This window comes from Drosophila subobscura, chromosome U (assembly GCF_008121235.1).
Source record: "Drosophila subobscura isolate 14011-0131.10 chromosome U, UCBerk_Dsub_1.0, whole genome shotgun sequence".
NCBI lineage: Eukaryota > Metazoa > Arthropoda > Insecta > Diptera > Drosophilidae > Drosophila > Drosophila subobscura.
The window spans coordinates 3,914,743-3,929,471 of record NC_048534.1 but is presented as its reverse complement, the minus strand read 5'-3'; the positions used below and the strand labels follow the sequence as shown (position 1 = coordinate 3,929,471).

Here is a 14,729-nt window from a genome sequence, read left to right as displayed (position 1 = left end):
TACGAGTGCGAGTACGCGAGTGTGTTTATGAGGCTTCAGGCGCTAAAAAAGTGCCAGCATTTCTTTTCAGCAAGTGTGTCTGAGTGTTAAGGTGAGGTGTGTGAGAAGGGGGGGTGTAGGGTTCTGTGTTGATTTCTGTAAAAATGTTGCAAGTTGGGGGAAAATTCATTAAAAATGTTCGCTTAGTTGGCTGAGGCGTATTCTTAATGCAAATTATGGATTATATTCACTTTATGTAAAAGTCAACTGTTGCGGGCACGGCACCAGAATTTTCAGAGCTGCACTCTCCATCTTTATTTTCCTTGAATTTTAACTAAAGTGGGAACTCCAGTGCCCGATACCTGTGCTGTGATTTAGAGACTTCACTTGTCCAGCTCGAGCTTGCTGGATTTTGGCCTCCAATTGTGCGTGAAAACTTCCCAAGCGATTTTTGTCGCACGCATGATTTATGTGCGTCCATTTGTGGCACGCAATTTGTTCGGCAGCAGCCGCAGCCACAGCCAGAGCCACAGCAAAAGCCACACTCCGACCCCAAGCGAATCAACAAATGCTTGTGCAATTTTCATTCAGGTTCACAAAACGTAATTTCGTTTATTTTTCACATTATTTCACTTTTTTTTGTGGTCGAGGGAATCCCAGAAAACTCCATTTGGCTGTGCTGTGCGACCATTTAAGGCGTCACGTGCAACTAATTTATTTTGCCACAACAATTGCCATGTCCCTAAAAAGTGTGGAGCAAAAAAATGCAGCACATTGTAACTGATGATGACTGAGGTCCTGAATATCTCATTAGGTAATGCCACTTTCGGGGGGTGGTGGGGAGTCTGCACAGAGTATTTGCACATTCTAATTTGGGGAACGGTGTGGGTCGTGGATATTTTACAATAGCATTTGTACCAATTAAGGAATTATGCGAATTAAGTGAAGGAACTAAATTGATTCCTTCCAATTTAGGGATAAATGCAGTTTGGGTAACCCTGAAAAACCCACATAAAATTCAAAAATATGACAGAAAACCACTACAAATAAAGATAAACTGAAAGTTTAAAGTTGAACAGTTTAAAAAAGAATAGACAACTTCACATTGCTCACTCAATACAAATACATCGAAATAATTTGGTGCTTTTATCTCGGATACGGATTAAAATACAAAAATACGGAGCATCCACGAGAGTTATCATGGCGTGCGTCAGTTGCATGCATAGATTATTGGGTAAAAACGAAGATAAATCACAAACAACAATGACAACAACTGCATGGAAAATGCAGCAATAAAAAAAATCAGTTCAACGTTTCTTTCCACAGCTACAAATACTGTCAGCGTATCCAAACAAGCACCTGTGACCCATTCGAAACCCAAGCCATACGAATCCAACAATAGTCTAATTTGGCTTTCACGCATATCAGTTTTGATGGTGATCCATCAAAGGGTATTTAAAGTGGACCACATTTTTTGGCAAAGCAGTTTGGAAAGGAACCCAACAGTAAGTACATAAATATTCCATTAATTTATATAATTAATGTTTCATTTTGCTTCTACAGGATTGGTGGATCTGCCAGGGTATCCAAATTTGTTGTTCACAAAGTTCCCTTTTTGTTGTTGGTCAACACGAAATGAGACCAAAAATGTTTGCTACTGAAACGTGACCCAAACCAAACCAAACCAAACCAAACCAAAATGCTACGCGTATATGCCATGGTGCCATGGTGCCATGGTAGAGGGGAGCTTGCCCACACAATCACCCATTCACCCAGAGCCACAATGTCCCCATGATTAATCGGGTAAACACTTTCCGTTAACGATATTTCCATTAATTATGTCTTGCAGAGAGCCAAAATACACAATGAAAAAGAAAAGGAATCGAAATATGGTGAGAAAAGTTTCCGTCTGGTCGCGCTTTGCCTCTCATTAGTATCGCTGACATGCCACACCCACAATGATGGCGTTGCGCCGATAAGAAGCCAATCATGTCGACAATGGAACCCTGCTCTCCCGGACTCTGGGCAGGACCTGTAGTCGGGCGCCCGCTTCGGGCAGTTGCAAAACTTGACACAAAAGGTCCGAAAAACTTTCCTCATTAATTATGGAAAGCAACACAAAAAATAGCAAAACAAATTGCGTCAAAAGAAAATGTTTGTCAAGAGCTTCGTCTCGCCGATATTGGGTTCAATTGGTTATATTTTTGTAATTTCTGGTGCATTAATTTGATTTACCGATTTATTAACCCCAACAGAATGCCAGTGAGATCCCATTAGCGATAAATGCGGACATTTCGGAGGGAAAGAAATGTTTGGTCGCCAACTTTGGAACTAGGGAAAGGCGGTGCAACGGGGATGGGATACACTGTGAGCATCCAGCAGGAATAAGCAACATAACCATATCAATCCCACAAGTCTTATTCAAGTATATCTATACATTTGCAGCGTCCTCCAATGAGACAGCTGCCGTAGGTTTAGGGCTGTTGTTCTCTGATGTAAAATGATTAAAATTATATCATTTGGGTGTACGAAATGCATTACGAATGGCAAATACATATAAAACTTGGCATACTTTTGGGGGTACTTTCAGACTCTATTCGTGAGCCAATAGAAAACAGTATTTCAGATATTTAAGCAGCCAAAAATTTGGAACGCTTCATCTCGGCCAAATGGGCTCCGATCTTCGGGATCCAGGCTGTCCTTCGACAACAGACTTCTCCCGATCCCATATAGACGGGCTTAAACGAAAAATAACGAATTAATAACGCCTTTTTAGCCATTTCAAGGCATGCTCCTTAATGTCCTTTAAGCCAACCGATAGAGGACTTCTTTCCGATCACCTGATGGGGCCTGATGGTCCCAACTTTCGCCACAAGTTTCGCTCTTGTTAACATTTTTGATCGAGCCTTATCGAAAGTGATTGAAACAGATTGAAAGTGATTGAACGACTTGAACTAGACATTTTTCATACCGCGTACCTGTCCAACATATGTACATACATAAATCAGCAGAAGGTAGCTGGTTTTATTTTTTCAGCGTGTCAAAAGCTGGCCAATGCGAGACGGCACTAATTAATTCTGTAAATATTTAAATCGCTTTAACTCGGTCATTTCTCTTTCAAAAATTATGTTTGACGTGTTCTCGTGAGCGAAAGAATGTTCCACATTTGACATGAAGGACAATAAGGACCATTACTGGGAATCGCTCTCGCTTCGCTATTCCTCTCCCGATCTGGGTGTGCCAAATCTTTTCGTGCTTGGGGAAGAATCCTAGAATTGGCAGCGTCGTTGTCAAGGATAGAGGACATCAGGGTCAAAATTGTTCAAGGATTTTTACCCAATTTAAGGTATTTAAGGTATCTCCGCTGGTATTTATATTTCGGATTAGATTACATTCAATTCATTATTCTCTAAAAATAATAACATAATTGCAGCTGTGCCATAGCTGATCCAAAAGATACGCTTCATTCATATTTGACTTCGGTCGGACTGGATCTCATAATTGGGATCAAAGGATATCTGCAATTTAAGGTAAAGAGATTATTTTGGTTACTTATTTTCAATACAAAAATTAGGGTTATCCCTTCATTTATTTATTTATCAACTGATTGATGAACTGAAATGCTTGCTCTAAGTTCTAAGTACTTCTTGTGACATTAAACCTTTAAAACTGAACAAATGAACCTCCACGAACCACCACACCCATAGACTCCTCCAGGCAAAGAGCACAAGAACGGCAGAACAGCAGACCGAGACCAACACCCAGCCCAAGTCATTTATCATTGATAATTCGTGTAAGGAAGTGGAAGTGGAAGGCACACCAGTGTCAAAAAAACCAATTTAAAGTAAATTAGCGCAATGCCAAATACTTGTCGAATTGTGCGGGCGGAAGACCACAATGGAGGGGTGGCAGTGGGTGGGTTGGGCTTGCCTTGCCTTGCTGCAGGACACAGGTGCGTGTTCTTTAGGCCAAACAAATGTGGCAACTCGACTTGGCCCAAAGTTTGCACACATGTCGACGTACGTCTAGGACGTCCCTGTGTCTATGTTTGCGGTTGCCGTTCATTCCCTATCAGATCACGTACGGGCGCGTGGCTTAGCAGTGAGAAGAAATCCGTTTGCCAGCTCCTGCCCCTGCTAGATGGCTCCGTTGGAAAAAAGTCTGCAGGCTAGAGGGAAAATAGTGCAGACGTTGCGCCTTAGAAATTTATTGCACGTGGTAAGTTGGTTAGATGGGTTGGACTGCAGATTAGACGCCCTGATAGACACAAAATGCTTTTTCCTCCAGCTCAACTTTAGTTTAGACAGGGACAAAAATTTATTGCACGTTAACTGAGACATCAAGAGGGAGGGAGGTGGGGAAAACGAGAGACGGCGGAGTGAGGCAAAGGATTGTGTGTCCTGCGTTTTGTTTGAATGGAGTTGCCTACTTTGAGGCGTTGTAACTTGATCTAGATGGGAGCCAAGTTTTATCTGTCTGTCTGCCTGTAAGTTGTGGCTGGCAAATGGCTTGAGGCAGTTGAGTGAATTTGCCAAGTTCTGATTGATGAATACTGGGGATAGCAAAAGGGATTCACTGAAAGTTTAAGGGGTTGACAAATCAACGCCAAACTTGGGAGACTTGCAGCGACTCGAATTCCACTTTTGTCGAATTAATGCAGCGCTTTGGTGGATTTTTTAAATGCATATTTTATAATCTTAAACTTTCCCCATATTGATTCCATCGCAACGTGAAGCGAGCGTAGAAATGCAAAATACAAGCATCAAACTAAAACAATTGTCTAAAACCCCACTGGAGAGCCAAAAGTTGCACCCAACCAAAAGGAAACAAACACGAAAAGTCCAACACGAAGCCAGAATCCTAACCCCCCCGAGCCCAGACCCCGACCCAGTCCCCGACCCGACCCCGGACACAAGCTGTTTCGCAAATCTCCCAGGACTTAATGCACGTTGTGTAAAGAAATCTTTTTAAACAATTTCATCTCATGGTTGATTTCTTTCTGTGTGGCTTCGTTCTCTTTCCTTTTTTTCAGCCACTGCTCTGCTCGAGGGCGGTTGCTTAAATTTTCTTATGGTTCAACTTTTGATGTTTCAAGCCAGATTAACAGAGCTTACCCTGGCCTGCCCCCCGGTTGGACCTTCTCTTTTTCAGTGATGTGACATTGTTCAGCATAATCTACTTTCGAGTAGCCACAAGCAACACAACACCCATGTTATGTGTCTGTTTGTGTGTGTATGCGAAAGGACAAACTGTAATTTTATGCAAAAGAAAATGCTGCATGGCAGCTTTTCCCACTCAAGATAATAGAACCATTTTTTCGGCACTTTTTTTCTTGAATTAAAATAACGTATAGAGTACAACATTTATGCAAAAGCTTCAAGAGAAGGGAAAAACGAACTTTTCAATGCTTACACGACTTGTTCAAAGACCGAAAGCTATCATTAAAGACTCATTAAAATGTGATGGTAAAACAACTCTATAAAATTTCCAATTAATAAAAGAGAAAACCAATCAAATTTTATGGAATATAAAGAAAACGAGAAGGGACGTGTGAGACGCGTCTTACGCGTCACAAGTTTTAGTAGTACATCTGTACCTAATTGGTTTTTATACCCGGTACTCGAAGAGTAAATAGGGTATATTGTATTTGTGCACAAAGTGAATGTATGTAACGCACAGAAGGAAACGTCTCCGACCCCATAAAGTATTGATGCTGATCAAGAATAATATACTTTTGTGCACAAATACAAAATACCCTATTTACTCTTCGAGTCCCGGGTATAATAAACGCTCTTTCGACTGTAAGGTACCTCAAAATTGGATTAATTTCTTTTGTCAACTAGTAAGAAACTATGAGAATGGCTTTAATAACGTATCAGATATACGGAATAGACAAAATCTCAAGGAGGTAAAAATTAAGGAGGAATATGTAAAGTTTTCTGAAATCCAAAAACAACGGACAAAAAAATTCCCCTTAAAACATAATTATGAACATTAAAACCCACATAGCTTATAGCTTTATTATTACATTGCAGAGAACACCATGGACCCTGGAGTTTCTACAATTAATGGGGTATAAAAAGGGACAGTTATTGCCCTATAAAACTATCCATAAAATGAAATCTGTTGAAATATTTGGAGTGAAATCTACTTAAAATCCTCCTTCCACTAACCATTTTCAGATATAAAACCCACCGAAGTAGAGAAACTATCAACAGTTGGATTTGTTCAACATGCAGCTGGGTGTAGTTGTAGGATGGCTTGGTAAGTCCCTCCATTCGAGACTTTTTAAAACGTTTCCCTGCTACTCGTAGCTCTTTCGCTCTCAGTTCTCTCGATGACCGCATACCTTTGCCTGGGCTGGAGTGACAGTGATCCAGTGCCCTCCATGCTGTGCCGCATCTACAAGCACCAGAAGCAAAGAAATCTAGCCAAAGTGCAACTTTTACCTCAGAAAGTTGTTAGCTTTGTGGGACCCAGGCAGGCGGGTTCCTCAGAGGAGGAGCAGGAAGCGGAAGAGGAGTACGACGACTACGAGGACTGGTGGCGCTGATATGGGACAGATATCCTTGTATCGTCGTGTGCATGCAGCATTTATTTAACTGCAAGGCTGTTAATTAAATTTTGTTTTAAATTCAACTTGTCGCAGTGTCGCCATGCGGCTGGCGGTGGCTTTGAGCTCGGTTCTGGGTCTGGCCGTGGGTCTGGGTTTGGGTTTTTCGGCATGGGCATGGGCATGGGCATGGCTCTGGTCTGGCTTGGCATTCATTGAAAAATCCACAACTAATTAGGACGCACGGAGTAAGCGATGCAAGGAGGTGCAAGCACGTAGACGTAGATGACACGGCGACAAGAGTAGAGTCCGTGCCATGCCGTGCCGTGCCTGCTTCCAGGCAGCCAGGAGATAAAACCAACTTGCGGCGTTGCCAGGGGGCAACAGAGCAAATAAACAGCCAGGCAGACACATGAACAAATTAACAGAATTGCATTCCATTCAATTTCCTTTACTGAAAGCCTTTCTGGCTGAGTGTCTAGCCTCACTGGCTCTCTGTTCGGCTTTAAAGATAGCCCGGGAGTTATCGAAACAAGATCTGATTTGCTCACAAGCCTGTTCCGGTCAACGGAGCGGGAAGCTCTTAAATGATTAATGATAAGCGGATGAGATCTCCAGTCAACGGACAGGCACAAAATCTCTTTAATCATTTAAATGTCCCTCAATATTCGAGGACTCTTTAAAGATTTAAAGCTACTTGCCGCTAAACACTATTATCTGGGCAAATCGAATTTTTGTTGTTCAGGTTTTGTCTTTCGGTGGCACCTGCCCCTGACGGACAACAACTTTCACTCAGTCGCTGAATAATTCAGGGACCGCAGGACAATTACTTCTGTCAACGGGCTTTGGCTCTCCAACACAAACTGTCACATTGTTTTCACCTATTTAGACGGCTGTGGCACCCCCAAATGGTGTGGGCGTGCCCGAGACTTGCGAAAACTATTGATTAGTGCCTGAATAATAGATGCAAAATGTGCATTACAAAGTGCTTGCCGAGGGTTGCGTGGCAGCTACTCCGGGCCTGTGTCCTGCCCGGCTTGTCTGCCCGGTTAAATGGAGCGGCTTTGTTTGTTTTATCTCAAAGATACTCAGTACTTCAATCGTGGTAGGAAGTGAAGGTGGAAGTGGAAGTGGAAGTGGGCTGGAGCAAGGAATATCCGCCCCAAGGGCTAAGCTAACCATTCGAAAAGTGCACTCGAGCGGAAACTGTTGATGCTCCCGAATGGCGAGAGCCATTCACAGACGACACAGAATCGTTTCGATTCGCTCCTTTGGCTCGCTCAAAATTTACATTTAATGAGGTTTAAGTCCATCGAAGGTGTGACAAATCCCAAGCTAAGCGGAAGCGCAGCCAGAGAGCTTTGGGACTCACAAGTGTCGAGTCAATTGAAATTGAATGCAAATTATGTGCAAGTGAAAGATGGTTGAATTTATATGTGTTTGGAATACGGATATCGAAGGAAAAGGACGTGATTTGTGGGAGTAAACAGGACATCTCTTACTCTTACTCTTACTCTTAATACCATTTATGGCTACATAAAAATGGGTACAAATCTGCCTAATCAGAGGAACAGTCAGCCCTGTCAACTGGCACTCGAGCATCCCAGCAACCCAACCCCAAGCCTTGCCTCAACCGCATTTGAGTACAAATTTTCACTAATTAAACCGACACGAAAACCGCCACACAGACAGCAGTACATGACCATTTCCAAAACGCGACACCTGACAAGTTTCCTATGTTTTTTTTGGTCGGTCTATAGAAAAGGAATATTCGTGTGCTTGGCAGCCGCTTGATGGCTGGCTGTAGATTGGTTTTTGAGGCTGCTGTGCGGGGTGGCAACTTTTGTTCAGCTGTCAGCGACAGCGCACAAGCCCCCCAGTCGGAGTTTGGAGTTGGAATTTGTTTTTTTAGTATAATTAGTTGTACTCACCTCAGCAGACTACAGATCCAAATGCTTCTCTGCCGTGGCCAGGCCAGTGGGTAGTCCTGGCAGCTGCAGTCGTTCTCCAAGCATGGGCACAAGTGTCGCTCGATCCTTGGCAGTCGCTTGAGGCACACTCTGATTGCCAGCGGAGCCGCCCAACCATCTGCGGTACGTGTGCTCCGGCTGTGTGTTCCAGAACTTGTGAAACGAAATGGGCGGCTGCAGGTGCAGCAGCTCCGTCGCGTAGTCCTGAGGCCTGGCCTGGTGCAGCCCGGCGGCTGGCAAGGCCACCACTCCGAGCGCCTGCAGGCAGTAGCCCAGTATCATGTCATCCGGGGCGTTGGCACTGGGACAACTGCAGTGCTCCAGGACGAGTGCCGCCAGAGGCAGGCTGAGCACAATTCCAGCGCCTCCTGTGTGGTAGTTGAAGCCATCCGGGGCATACAAGCGATACCCGTAGCGTTCCCCCAGATATATGTGCTCCGTGTGATTGTAGCCATTCAGCAGGGCGCTCAGTCGGGGCACGCTGTGGGCGATGGCGAAGAGTGCGGTGAGAGTGCAAAGGGAATTGCAGTTGCAAGGATGAGTGCGATTTATCGATACAAAAATATTTTTAATTGAATGCGCCGTCATGCGATTAAGCCGGAAAATAAAAATATCTCAACAGAGACTCAAGCTGGTGGATCGACTGGATGGATGCTCTGCATTTAAAGCGAAGATACAGACAACTCCTCCAAGTAGATCAAGGATCCAATCAACCCCTCTTCGATGTTAATAGATGCTACATAGTCCCCTCCATCCCAACAGCTTGCCTGCAATGACTTACCTTAGCAGCGTATCATCATCGACGAGCACGAGCCAGCGTATGTCCTTGTGTGCGCTGATATCCTTCAGGGATAATTGTAAAATTGCCAATGTTTTGGCACAATGTCCAGTCTGAACATTGGGTATCCCAGTGCTGATTGTCGGTATGCCGACTTCTGTTGCGGTTTAGAGCAGGCAGGCAGGCACGGCACGGCAGGTGGGGTGGCAACCAGGAGACGGCAGACCGGAGGGAACATATAAAGTCAAATCAATGAATATTCAATAAGACGATTGCTCGTTGAAGGGTGATACTGCTGCTGCGATGCATTGGGACGGGGTGTGCATTGGGGATAGTCAGATGGCCAGATGAGGACCCAAAAGCACATGCACAGAACCTGCATGTGGATGATTGTTTTGTTTGCCTGTCACTCCGCCTCATCGTGTTTTTGTTAATGCTCCACGCACACACTTGTATGTATGGGGATGGGTAAATATTCGTGTGTACGTTGTCTGCCATATCCCCCTTCTCATTTGCTTTAATTGCCCTCTCATTGTCATCGGGGGGACACTCAGCGGACGGACTGCCCTGGACTGGCATGGACTGGCCGCTTACCTGCCACATCGCTGTAGTATCTACGGTGCCGAGCGTCGCTTGCCCAGGTGCGTTCGATGATTGGTATACGTTCCTTGTGGAATTTTGCACAGGTCTTGATTGCAAAATAGATGTTTTGCGATCCTGTTGTGTGCACCGGCAGCTGCAGCTGCTCCTGTGACTGTGGAAGGCGGAATCAAGTTGATGTTGATAGAGAATTTATGGTCATAGAGGTTTCAAATGCTAATTGCTTAGGGGGGGAATGTCGTTCTTCGGCACACAGTGGGATGCCTCCGTGTGTGTGTGCTTTAAAATTCAAGAATTTCGAAAACAAAGCCACAAAATGCGCTCCTTGCTGCAGTGAGGTGCGAAAACCAAATAAGGGAATCGAAATACCCAAACACAATCGGGGAGGCTTTATCCAAATCAAAGTCCTCTCTTGGCAATGGTATGTTAAATCCACACTCACAGTCTCCCCTCTGGTGGCAACAGGAAGCATACAGTAAAGGCAGCATAAATTAACTTACCCCTTGAAGCCGCTCCCGCTCCCGCTCCCGATTCCCCAATGTCGATGGCAGGATAGCAAACATCTCGGGCTTTGCATGGAGCATACAAGGAGGCACAGGCTGTGCCCTTGTGCCCGTCTCGGGGGTCTGCCATGGAACTGCAGTGGGACAAATGTAGTCGGCACTTTTCAAAATGATTTTCCGCTCCAAGGTTGCGCCTGCTGCTGCTGGGTCGTCCTTCAGTTCGGGGTCCGTGACAGGCGTTAAGTTGTCGAAAATAAAGCGGGCGAGCTCGTGGGCGGCGTCTATGGCAAACTCACTGTGCCGGTTGCCATTTTGGGCATTAAGAGCAACAAGTTCCGCCAGCCTGTTAATGGATGTTTCATTATGAGTTATGGATGATGTCCCCTCCTCGCTCCTCTCAAGGGAGTTACCTGCGCAGCAAGACACCTGTGAAAACAACGCCGGCACTGAGCAGGGGATATGGAAACCATTTGGGATTCTTGTAGTGTGCAAAATGATGCACAATCGTGGCCTCCGTGTCGTACAAGGCATGTCCGTAGTAGGCCGCCTGCAAGTGAATAATTAAAATAGTTCAAATCCTCGAGGGGAAAGGACAGCCACTCACCTCCGTTGGGTCCTGGCTGTGTAGCTGCTGGAGCAGTCCATGCAGCGAGGCCACATGCGTGTTGTGCTGACACCAAATAATCCATTCCGTGCGCGCGTTTAGCAAACGTGTCTCGCCCGGCAAGGCGTCCAGCAATGTCCAATAATTGAATAGCTCATGCATTATGTGGAACCTGAGCACATAATCCCCGGGGATGACCCCCGCCATTTGTTGTTGCTGCTCCCGCAAACTGTCCGCCAATGCAAAACATTCATCCAGCGAGCGACGGGGCAGCGGCGGACAAGCAATGACCACGAGCACCTCTGCAGTACCTGTCGCAGCCTCCGCTCTGCCGCCATGGCAACAGCTTAAAAGACACCAAAGCCACAGCACCACCGCCGCACGGCACCAACTAGGCATAGTTTTCGACTCGGTAATTATAAAGCCACACTACTTATACGCGAATGTGCATCAACATATTATAATTCACATGTTTTAGCGGCAACTAATCGGAGCAGAGCATCAGCCGATCCGTGGGCCGAGCACGACTGCATTAATGAACGTGCGGGAACGTACTGAGGCAATGTGATTTTAATTTTTGGCGCAAAAGGCCACAGACCACGGACCACGGACCGAACTGGCCTGTGCGTAGTCCAGGGCGCAGGCGCCTGCTGGCAACTGACTTTATGAATGAAAATGGTCTGGCTGCATGCAACAGTTGGCGCGGGGGAGTGGGCCATTTCGAGGTTTTCTTTCAACTTATTTTGATTATATTTGGAATAGTGCGCGTGGGTCACACATACATTTGCATACAAGTAGTAGTTATATGTTTATACGATTAATATTTATGTAAAGGAATAAAGAAAGGAGGAGAATACTATTTAATGCATGGGCGATGCCAGTCGCGTCGTTGTCTGCATGCTGTTGCTGCGATTATTCGACTTGAGGCGCAGCTCATTCACATGCTTGAACAGCAGGTCCTGCTTGGAGAGCAGCTCCCGTGTGCGTTGGCAGCCATGCTGTGGGGCACACAGACCTGGGTTCCAGCGACAGTACAGACCCTTCCACAGCCGCACGGCGCGCACACTGGCAATGGGCCGCAGCACCAGCTCCGCACCGTGCGTGAACGAGGGGAATAGCGGATTCAAATACTGATCCAACGAGGAGTTTATGTGCGTCCAAAGGGAAGTTGTCTTGTGCTTGAGATCTGCAAAAAGTTGGACCTCAATATTGGTTTACAGAAATGAGAAGCTTTAATGGGACTTACCCTCGGCCACACGCTCGGCTTCGGTGTTGCAAAGGAACGTGCCGAAGCGACACGAGTACAGATGATCCACAATGGTAATGAGGAAGTGCTCGTTGAACTCAAAGGCGTTGTTGAACTGCTGCCCCACCTGCCACACACTGTCGATGAACTGCAGGAAAACCGGCGAGCGATCCGCATCGGAGTGCTTGTTGTCGCCATGGCCAACGCGCTGCTGGAACTTGTGGCCAAACGACAGCCACTCCTTCTCGATGAGCACCTCAAAGCCGCGCACAGTGCGGTAGTGGGGGTCCAGCAGCAGCATGGAGAGGGCAGTCAGTTGCGCCGTGCGGTCCCAACCGTCGGAGCAGTGCACCACCACCGAAGTGCTCATGGTCTCCACCTTGTCGACTATCCGGACAGCGCCAGCCAGCACGCATCTGATGTGCTTCAGCCAGAGGGTGTTGTCGATGGCCGATTGCCATTTGGAGTCGTCTGTGGTGGGGAAACAGGCCTCCTTCACCTTGCGCAGACTCTCACGCATCACATGGATGTTGTGAATGTCCAGGAAATTGATCTCCACGTTCTTGTAGGCATCCTCCGACTCGTAGCCGCCCCCCTTGGCCTTGTTGGCAATGGCATTGGCGCTGGGTCGCGCATCCATAATCGTTAGCTTGTCCGACTGAGCGTTGGCCTCCATGATGTAGCTTAGGTAGGTCTCATCGTCCGCATTCCTTTTCCCACTCACGCCCACCAAGGGTTGGGAGCAGCGTGTTATGGTCGCCTGAGTCCGGGGGTTCATCCACGACAGCACTGGCAGACGACAGCGGGAACGGAATTGTGCCACGCGACGCAGAAAGTCGTCGGATGCAGCCTTGGGCACCGCCCAAACAGCCGGATAGCTGTCGCAAACAGCATACGCTTCGTTTATCTTGGTCGCCCTCCACATGTCGTTGGGCACGCCCAGGCGACGCAGCTCTGCCAGGGGCTCGTACACTGCCCAGCCGTCCCAGCCGCCGCTGCCGTTCACAGCATTCGCAGCGGCATGGGCAAAGGCGAAGAGGCGGCCGCTGTACGAGAGCGGAAACGCATTTGCCTGCAGCTTCTCGAACACCGTTCGGCGCGAATGATTCTGCTGCTTGTGGGCGAAACGCAGATTTCTCATATCCTTGCAGAAGATCTCGATGCCGTAGGAGTTTTCGCCCCGCGACGTGGCACCGCCAATCTTCTCCACTCGCGCAATCACGCCTAACGGCACATCGACCACCACGGGCGGCTCTTGATCCCTCAGCGGCAGCGAACGGAAGTACAAGCGATAGTTGGTTATGGTCAGTGCTCCGAAGACTGGTCCGCGGTATGGGCAGACGTAAGTCACATCGTTTTTCTGATCCTGATCCTCTTCGCCGTCCAAGTAGGCAAAGGGTGTGTCCCGCAGACCACCATTTTCGCCGCCACCGTGTTTGGAGCCCAGCGAACTCGACTTGGAACTGCTGTCCAGTGAGTTGCTGCTGGCCGTTTTAGAAGCCAACTTGTCGGCCAGACTTGTGGTAGGATCCATTGCGCGATGGACAAGAGTAGTTGACAATTTATGTTTGTTTTGGTTTGTTAAACAATCTTTTGAGTCTAAATTTATTGCAATTCACTTGAAATAGCGATGGGTCACTGGGGCTGCCAACTATCGTTGACACTATCGATATTTAGTATATGCATTTATAGCTGCAAGACGTCTGAGCTAGAGGTGGTGGCCATTACAACTATTATTTATTATTTACTTGCTGCAATTCGGCGAATTGTTTTAACTTAAGACGCATTTCTGTGTTCACAGAAAACATTGATCCATGTCCTGGCACAATGTGATCGCACAATACCGCCATTTTACTGCGCTCCACGCGCTGACTGCTCTCATCCTCGCTGCCGGCGTTCCGCCAAATACTTTCATCCTCCACATCCTCACGGCGCTCGAAGAGATCTCCGGCAATACCCACCTGGCCGCCAAACTGTGTGTTTTTCACGATGACAGAAACACAACTAAGCGTGTGCCCGGGCGTTCTCTTGACCACAACCTCGCCATTTGTATCCAATGCCAGTTCCTCGTTTTCGTCGTCGCTGGATAAATGGTCCAGGTATAAATCCCGATTGGAGGCACAGGCTCCAACCATATGCATTCGAGCCGATTGAAACAGATAATTGCATCCAATGTGATCAGAGTGTCCGTGGGTACAGACGACAACATGTATGTCCTCGACTTCCAGACCTTGGTGCCGCAGTAGAGAACGCAACAGGTCGCCATCCCAGGCTGTCATGGTGTCGACGATGATATTAAGGCCGTCTCTGCAGCGAACCAGCGTACAGGTGCAGTTTGCCCTCATGGCAGTCGAATCATGTTCATCCTCGCGGGAGTAACCAGGCTGGAGCACAATTACCTGGTTTTTCGTTGGTGCCGACATTTCTCCGTCCCGTAATAAAACTGCAAGGTGTGTGCGCAAAAGAGGGTGTTCCGAATTGCTGCGAACAGCTGAT

General features: G+C 47.0%; 3 protein-coding genes across 3 annotated transcripts; all 3 read right to left on the bottom strand.

The window, feature by feature from the left end:
- Positions 1–8,463: 8,463 nt before the first annotated feature.
- LOC117901743 (beta-1,3-glucosyltransferase) lies at positions 8,464–11,657 on the bottom strand. The gene is made up of 6 exons (XM_034812631.1): positions 10,988–11,657; positions 10,794–10,930; positions 10,381–10,726; positions 9,875–10,016; positions 9,284–9,437; positions 8,464–8,983 (listed from the first exon to the last, which is right to left on the bottom strand). The coding sequence occupies exons 1-6, from the start codon at positions 11,384–11,386 to the stop codon at positions 8,473–8,475; spliced, it is 1,689 nt and encodes a 562-aa protein (XP_034668522.1). The 5' UTR covers positions 11,387–11,657; the 3' UTR covers positions 8,464–8,472.
- A 122-nt stretch (positions 11,658–11,779) lies between these two features.
- On the bottom strand, positions 11,780–13,874 carry LOC117901718 (myotubularin-related protein 2). The gene is made up of 2 exons (XM_034812594.1): positions 12,234–13,874; positions 11,780–12,173 (listed from the first exon to the last, which is right to left on the bottom strand). Exons 1-2 carry the CDS (start codon positions 13,765–13,767, stop codon positions 11,848–11,850), a joined length of 1,860 nt encoding a protein of 619 aa, XP_034668485.1. The 5' UTR covers positions 13,768–13,874; the 3' UTR covers positions 11,780–11,847.
- A 74-nt stretch (positions 13,875–13,948) lies between these two features.
- On the bottom strand, positions 13,949–14,679 carry LOC117901732 (metallo-beta-lactamase domain-containing protein 1). Its single transcript, XM_034812614.1, has one exon. The coding sequence runs from the start codon at positions 14,654–14,656 to the stop codon at positions 13,967–13,969; it is 690 nt and encodes a 229-aa protein (XP_034668505.1). The 5' UTR covers positions 14,657–14,679; the 3' UTR covers positions 13,949–13,966.
- Positions 14,680–14,729: the final 50 nt, after the last annotated feature.

Excerpts from the sequence above, each read along its gene's own strand:
- LOC117901732 (XM_034812614.1), bottom strand. The coding sequence starts at position 14,656 with ATGTCGGCACCAACGAAAAACCAGGTAATTGTGCTCCAGCCTGGTTAC.
- LOC117901718 (XM_034812594.1), bottom strand. The coding sequence starts at position 13,767 with ATGGATCCTACCACAAGTCTGGCCGACAAGTTGGCTTCTAAAACGGCC. Across the intron at positions 12,174-12,233 it reads AGCCGAGCGTGTGGCCGAGG|ATCTCAAGCACAAGACAACT; the intron begins GTAAGTCCCATT and ends AACTTTTTGCAG.
- LOC117901743 (XM_034812631.1), bottom strand. The coding sequence starts at position 11,386 with ATGCCTAGTTGGTGCCGTGCGGCGGTGGTGCTGTGGCTTTGGTGTCTT. Across the intron at positions 10,017-10,380 it reads AGCGGGAGCGGCTTCAAGGG|CTGCCGGTGCACACAACAGG; the intron begins GTAAGTTAATTT and ends GAGCAGCTGCAG. Across the intron at positions 9,438-9,874 it reads ATACTACAGCGATGTGGCAG|AAGTCGGCATACCGACAATC; the intron begins GTAAGCGGCCAG and ends AAACCGCAACAG.